Raw genomic sequence first — 8,300 nt, 5'->3', positions numbered from 1 at the left:
AGCGATAGTTTGTTTCTCCCCCGTTCGATGTGGCCTTCATAGTATGACGCGTGGCGCTCTGTCTCTAGGTTTTATTCTATCGATTAGGATGATTGGTCAATCATTATCAGGCTAATGTTAGCTAGCTACAGTGCTGTGGGAGAGTAGATTGTATCTGACTATCGTTAGCTAACATCCGCCCTCAAGAAAACTTGCTGATTCGAATCAGTCTTCAAATTACAAAGTTTGATTTTGTAGTAAGTCCAAGTCAAGTTGCACGTCATTAAAACATTGGCTTGAGTCGACTTAAGTCCAAGTCACAGTCCACCTTTCTGAAACTGACTCTTTCCAGCAGGTGAGTATGTGTCTGAAAATCTCCACGTGTGAAAAGGGCAACTCACAGTGTCCAGGCTTGATTTTTCTGAAATTGTCTAGAGTCCGTATGAGAGACAGCTTAGGTTAAGATAAGTAATGTCACTTTTAAGTCAAATACTATATATGGATCAGCCAGATACAACATTTTTCAATCCAAACTACATCAAATATTTAAAATTTGCAATGTTGTCCTTGACACAATGTTGTGAACTTAATGAGGTCCTTGCGTCTATCTGCGGGCAGTATAAACAACACGTGTTTCCACTTCCCTCTCCGATGCAGGCTTCCTGTTTCTTATTGCTGTTGGACATGAAGTCAGTGCTGCATCTTTCAGGTCATCAGAGCAAAAATTCTGTGAATAAAAGTAACTGCAGTCACACATTTGAAACAGATGATCTGGTTAAAAGAAATCAAACCATTCTCTGATAAATAACCTAACTGATTCCAGCATATTTAAACCATATAAGACATAAAAGAAGAAAATGAATCCATGTTAAAACATTATATTCACCTCACTCTGTTGTGGATTCTGTTCATTATCAGCTGAAAAATAGAAACAGTATCGGTAATTTGCCGAACAGGAAATCCTGGATTTTTTCACCTGATTGAGAAAAGTGCTTTACCTGTCTGACATTTGCTGATTTTGACAGCCACAGCAGAGACAACGATGATGAGGAAAACAGTCACAGCGCCCAGGATCACACTCAGGCTTGTATTTCCATGAGGATTTTCTGCAGAATTAGAATACATTAGAATATCTAGTCAGTCTTTTGTGTCTTGTGGATGAAAATCTGACATAATCATTTGTTGGAAGCTTGAACAGCACACCCGTGTCATAATGCCATAATAACTTACATTTTATGGGAGAAAGGAGACACTAAAATAAAACAAACAAACACATTCTTATCCCAACTAGTGAGACCCTCAGTCTGTGATATGAACACACAGGGAATATATATTATATTACTGACAAGGGGCCATAAGAACAGAAAAAAACACTGTAAAAAATCTTTAGAAATGAATAAATCCTGACAACAGTACAGGTGCATCTCAATTAGGGATGGGTACCTTTCACATTTGAACCGATACGGTACCGATACCCGGTAACTGGGAATCGGTACCGGTACTCAACGGTACCAATTTTCGGTACTTTTGCGCTTGTTTATGTGGTAATAAATGTTAATTTGTTTAATAATAAAATCTATTTTTTTCAATTTAACATATTTATTTCTCAAAATATAAACTTTAAAAAATATATCAAAACAATATAAAATCCAGGATGAGCAGTGCTTTATTGTTTTATTGTAACATGAAGGTTGCAGTGTTATCAAAGAATGCAGAGGAGCGCTCTCAGGTGGCAAGTGCACGGAGAAAAAAAAAAAAAAAAAGGTTGCAAGTGCAGGTGTGATTTGTTGTGATGACGTCGTAGCTGTGCGGCGGAGCACTGTCTGACCTGTGAGTATTGGCATGGCATGGTTGGAATAAACAAAGTTGAGTCGGGCTGCTCTGTACACATATCGAGGATGACGCAGGAGTCTGAAGGATTTAATTTCAGCGAGGCAGTTTGGAGTAAAGTGGCAGGTAATATTCCTGAGTTGAAGAGCAGAGTATTAGCGGAGGACCAGAGATGCAGCAGCTAGCTGTTAGCTGCTAATGACTGGTCTACAGAAGAATGGAGAGAGCAAACGGAGTAAGGAAGGTCCAATCTGGAGGCAGACGAAGGTCAAGGTAGAGACATTGGAGAGATAGCAGCTGGCGGCTAGCAGGCCTAGAGCCGGGCTGTTCGTCTCTGCACCGGGTTGAAAGAGGGCAGCAGCTAGTGGCCGCGGTGAGCAGACAGGACCAGACGAGGAGGTAAATAAAAAAAATAAAAAAATAGTGCGATCGTCAGCACGCTTGTTAATCAAAGACGTGAAATGAAAACAGGTTAAAATCAATGATCACTTTAAAGGTAACGCCGTTTAGGTACCGAAACATGGTACCGTTTGATTTTACATGAATCTGTACTCGGTAGTACCGACGGAATTCGGTCGGTACCTATAAAAGTACCGAATTCGGTACCCATCCCTAATCTCAATACATTAGAATATGATGGAAAAGTCCATTAGTAATTCAAGTCAAATAGCCCCAACCAAGTATTGAATGCATATAGATGGACATACTTTTCAGAGGCCAACATTTCAATATTAAACATTTTTAAAATTGGTCTTTTGTAATATTATTTTTTTTTTGAGACACTGAAGTTTAGGTCTTCATTAAATGTAAGCCATAATCATTATAAATAGAAGAAATTAAATAAATTAAGACATGAAATGTTTCATTCTGTGTGTAATGGATCTATATAATGTGTTATCTCCACTTTTTTGAATTGAATTACTGACATAAATAAACTTTTCTATGATATTCTAATTTATTGAGATGCACCTGTATAATATAAGGCTATTCAAAATACAAAAATTTGGAGACAGGTGCATAGGAGGAAATATCCACAAGCAAAAGAAGAGAAAATTCCTAAACACTGTACTTTACTTGCAATAAATTCCTAAAAATGCTTTTGTCTTGCACGGACACAAGAGCAAACTAAACTCCACAGCAGTGCCGACATTAATCACTCTTCTCCATTGGTCTCTTTTAACAAAGTATGTCTCTCCCTGGTTCTGTCAACATTACAAAATAAACTAAATAAAATACGATTATCTCTTGTACCTAGAAGAATTTATCCGATAAGGCAGGTTGCATTGAGGTTTCAAGTGTGGACACCTGATGTGGACACAAGCTGAGTTACAATCTGGTGCATCTAACGACAAGTCGCATTCAAAAGACAAGTGTAAGCATAGACTCTTTATATTTCATATGGGACACAAACACCCTGGGTCAGAATGTGGGGTTTGTTTGACCCAACCACCTCCCCTGTCTTGTGCATCAGTATCACATGCAGAGGGCCACAACAAAGCATCAGTATATACACTAATAATACATATAATAGCTTGTTTATTTATTTATTAATTATTATTATTATTATTTACAGTATTACACCACAGGTCTCACATCTGTTTCTTGAAACTTTACAGCAATCTTACCTTGAACCTTTAAATATGTTGCACTGTCAATAACTGGCTTTCTATCTATGTATAATCCACAGATGTACAGTCCAGAGTCAGATAAATCCACTTGTTGAATCGTGAGAAAGAGGGTAGTGATGTTGGACGTCATGTTAAATTTGCCATTTCGAAATCCATCGTAGAAAAAAGCATTACTGTCAGCGGTCGTCATAGAGGAGATACAGCTGATGTTGGATCTGTCGGTCAGTCTGTACCAGAATGTGTAAGCGACAGTACCAGTAAAGTTGGAGCACATCAGTGTGACGTCTTCACCAGGCTGAACCTCCACAGTGTGGAACTCACAAACACAGACAGAGATCAAACCTGAAACAAACAACATATTTTTTCCTTAACCTGCAATTCAACACAATGCGTGTAGATTATACTATTAATAAACCTGTAATAGGTTTTAGCTCTGACAGATTACTGTACTGAAGCAAAACTAACAATTGTCGTATGGAAAAAGTGTACTTACTGAAGGAACAGAGCAAAGCTGTTATCAAAGTGAAGTTCATCATTGTGTGTTCAAAACGATTCAACCACTTCAGTGTCTGTAACTGAACTGTGCTCCAGTAAGAGTGCTCTCAATATAAAGAGGCGGGCTGCTCTTTGGTTTTCCGTCTGCTCACACTCACATTATGAATGCTGTCACGTACAGGGTTACAAGTTAATAGCTGTAAAGATTACAGGAACAGTTATGTTGAACCAGAACCATGTTTTATTCTACAATTTTAAGATACTCTATCTCACCATTAGGATTGAGTATTATCTGTGGTCAAGTTATGAAAAACTTTAATTTCAGATGTTATCCAATTATATAAAATGTATATAATTAATAACATTTTATTTTTTGACATTGGTGGTAAGTCCTTGTGTCTGGCACAAAAATAAAACCCCAACAAGCAGTCTAATATGATAAAGCATCAGTTCCACTCTGAGCTGCAGTTCCAGATGTGTCCTGAGTCTATCTGGTGGCAGCATACACAACATCTGGATCAAGCTGGATTTCTGACGCAGGCCTCAGAAGTGTCCCTACTGGCTTTAAACTTAAACACACAGCCTACATTCATTTTTCTATTATTGTATATCTACTAGAGATAATGATAAAACAAAGATTCTTTAGTCATATAAATAACTTTTTTAAAAACAAACCACTAAGTGACACTCACACAAAGTAAATAACATTCACTGCCTGCAGGTGGCAGAGCATTCAAACTGCATTACTTCACTTTATCATGTAGTGATCAGATTCAGAGGGATCATTGTTGTGTCCTCTCAGATAATAAACTCTCATCTTTATGACCTCGCGCATCGTCAGTCACACTGCAGCACTCTCTCAGTTACTAGAAGTTCATTTATAATAAAGTTTTTTTCCCTGAGAGAAATATATCCCATTTACCTTGATGAGATTTGGGAGGTCAAAGGTCATGGTCAGCGTGACATCACAAAATACGTTTTGGGCTATGAAATGATGCTGCCGGGTTGCAGTTATGTGTAAAGTATCCAAATTTTCAAGTTTGAAAGCTTATTTGAAGCAACATCCAAATGTGAAGCATTATTATTATTATCCATGTGAGTCTGGACAGACACTGATGTAAACTGCAACTTGACTGAAAAAAATAGTAGGATGAAATGATGATCCAATTTTTGGAATTTGAAGCTTCAAAAGGATTATGTACTGTCATGGCTTCATTTGAGTCTGGAAAGACATGGATGTGAAATTGGCTAGAGACCATAATGACCAAATATTAATTTATTTTCAGTATCTTAACCCTTTAAATGCCAGGTTGGTGACATAATACCACTGAAAACCCCACACAAACATTTATATTTTCCTCACAGCCTGGGATATGTGCATGCATTTGTATATATGTGCAGTGCTAGATTAATGAAAAAAAGTTTGTATAGACTTTGTTATCTACAGTGTAGTGTTTGAGTCAATTACTCTCTTTCTCCCTCTCTCTCTCTCTTTCTCCCTCTCTCTCTCTCTCTCTCTGTCTCTCTCTCTCTCGCGCCCATGAACTACTTCTGACAAACAAACATCAACACTGTTGTAGGAGGAGTCAAGGAAATAGGCTTTTAACTAAATAAGACGTCCTCGCCTCATTTTAAAGTGGTGTCAGTTAAATATGATGTGGAGCACAGCTGCATCATCCCTCCATTGTTTGTGTTGAAGTGTGCAACCTGCAGAGTGTTTGGCTTCAAATGTGGACGTAAACGTGTCACACTGCTTCAAGCAGCTTTTCACACTTTGATGCTTAAGAAGAAATAGTATTTCAATGTGTCATATGTGTAAAGATACAGATACAGATATCTCCCTGACGTACACAGAGCTGTTTGTCACCACTGTGCAAAGTGCAAAAATGGGCATGTAGGTGTCATAAATCTACATAAATGCAAATGCTGATCTTTTGAAAGTATATTTTTTAATTCAGGTTTGCAACACATTGACATCACAGTTAAGATGTTTTGCAAAAACAAATTACAAATGCAGAATCAGGGTGTGTCTCATATAAGCATAATAATGTGAGTATTTAATTTTAGCTGCAGATTAATATGATAAAGTCATCAGTTCCTCTGTGTTTATCTCCGGGCAGTATAAACTACATGAGTCTCCACTTCTCTTTATGATGCGGTCTTCCTGTTCCGCATCGCCCTCAGTTCTGCGTCTTTCAGGACATCACAGTCATTCTGTAAAGGGTAAAGACATGTCAAATAGTTTTAAAAAACAATTTACCACCTTTGAAAGTATGAAAACATAAAAGCTGTTTCACCTCATAATCAGGTTGGTTCTGTTCTTCGTTGGCAGCTGAATGAAAGAGACGATACGTCTGATCAGTTCATTTAATCACTGTGACACACTAATGCAGAATGTATAAATATAAAATCAGATATCCAGTAGTTCCAGGGAGGTACCTGTCTGAAGCTTCCTGACTCTAACAGCCAGACCAATGATGACACTAACAAGGACAACAGTGATAGCTCCCAGGATCCCACTCAGAAAAATCAGCATGATTATTAAATCAAACTCGATTCCCATGCCTGTTAAAGAAATAATACAAAATAAATATACTTTATTAAATGTACAAGCATAAATGACTGAAGAATGGCCACCGCAAGAAAAACACGACTTTGTTACGTGTAACATTTAAATCATTTACCTTCGGAGACTTAAAAACCTGACAAAATTACACTGAAATAAACTGAGTTCAACTGTTTTTCCTTAACCTGTGCAATGAGAAATCTTTAGGAGCATCTTACAGTTACAGTAATTTGCCGTGTCATCACCTGACTCATTGCTGCCTGTTAAAGAAATAAAAGATAAAGTCTCTAATTTAAAAAAATTATAAAATCTACTTTGCTGCATAAAGGATGTTGTTTTAAGACTATTATTACTACAGAAGAGACTGATCTTACCTTTAACCTTTAAAAGTGTCACACTGAAAGTGTGAATTCCATCTTCATAAAATCCACAGAAATACAGTCCAGAGTCCGATGAATTCACTTGATTGATTGTGAGAAAGACAGTGGAGATGTTGGAACTCATTACAAAGTTTCCAACTTTAAATCCATCACAGTAGTTCACACTACCCTTGGAGTTTACCATAGCAGAGATACAGACGGGCTTAGTTCCCTGGACCAGTCTGAACCAGAATGTCGGACTGTTATGTTTGGACGTGATGGAGCAAGTCAGAGTGACTCCTTCACCAGCCTGGACCTCCACAGTCTGAGACTCAGAACCTGAGACAGAGATCCAGCCTGAAACAAACAGCAGAGACGTCAGAACTTTTCAATTAGAGAACTTTAAACATACAATAAGACTGATGCAGTTTTGTGTAATTCAGTGTCAGGACTTACTGAGGCTGCAGAGAAGTAAAGCTGTTATCAAGATGAACTTCTTCATGGTGCGTGTGACTGCCGCTCTGCAAGGTCCACAAATGAACTGTGCTGCAGTAACGCTGCCTTTAATGTAAAGAGGCGGGCTCTTTTCTAAGTTTAGACTGACCACATGCTTTCAGGAAAACAAAAAAGTTGATGCAGACTGTAAACTGTTACATTACGTCATTCTCAGAATATGTTAATCTAGTTAATAAGACAGTCAAATTCCCTCATCCAATATAAAAGACACACTTAACCTTTATTAGCCTCGACCACTGGAACAGCAGTCAACCCCTGATTGACCACAATCATCTCACAGCTGGCGTTTAAATATAATGCTTAGAATAAGATCAACAAGTGTAAGTAAGCGACACTCACACAAAGTAAATAACATTCACTGCCTGCAGGTGGCAGAGCATTCAAACTGCATTACTTCACTTTATCATGTAGTGATCAGATTCAGAGGGATCATTGTTGTGTCCTCTCAGATAATAAACTCTCATCTTTATGACCTCACGCATTATTCTGCAGTCACACTGCAGCACTCTCTCACTATCTGAAATTTTTTCCTTGAGAGAAATATATCCCAGATTATACCCTGATTAGATTTAGGAGGTCAAAGGTCATGGTCAGTGTGACATCACAAAATACGTTTTGTATTCAAGAAATTCCAAACATGACAATTTTTGGCCAAAATGTCTATGAAGTGATGCTGCCGGGTTGAAGTCATGTGTAAAGCATCCAGATTTAGTGTTGAAGCAACATCCAAATGTAAACCACCATTATTATCCATGTGAGTCTGGACAGACAGGGATGCCAATTGCAATTTGCCTGATTGACAGAGGCATACAACAGCAAGACAGTTATTCTCGTGTGTTACTTTTCGTTTCTTGTTTTCTGTGTACTAAATGCAAATGGTATTTCTCTTCACAGCCTGGGATATGCATGCATTTGCATTTTTTTTTC

At 37.9% G+C, this 8,300-nt stretch overlaps 1 protein-coding gene across 1 annotated transcript; it reads right to left on the bottom strand.

Annotated features, from left to right (window-relative positions):
- Positions 1-545: 545 nt before the first annotated feature.
- LOC131989022 (uncharacterized) lies at positions 546-7,359 on the bottom strand. Its single transcript, XM_059354181.1, has 6 exons — positions 7,314-7,359; positions 7,174-7,214; positions 3,435-3,738; positions 978-1,085; positions 866-897; positions 546-706 (listed from the first exon to the last, which is right to left on the bottom strand). Exons 1-6 carry the CDS (start codon positions 7,357-7,359, stop codon positions 584-586), a joined length of 654 nt encoding a protein of 217 aa, XP_059210164.1. The 3' UTR covers positions 546-583.
- Positions 7,360-8,300: the final 941 nt, after the last annotated feature.

The sequence above is a fragment of the Centropristis striata genome, chromosome 17 (assembly GCF_030273125.1).
Source record: "Centropristis striata isolate RG_2023a ecotype Rhode Island chromosome 17, C.striata_1.0, whole genome shotgun sequence".
Lineage (NCBI taxonomy): Eukaryota > Metazoa > Chordata > Actinopteri > Perciformes > Serranidae > Centropristis > Centropristis striata.
This window is presented reverse-complemented; position numbering and strand designations above follow the sequence as displayed.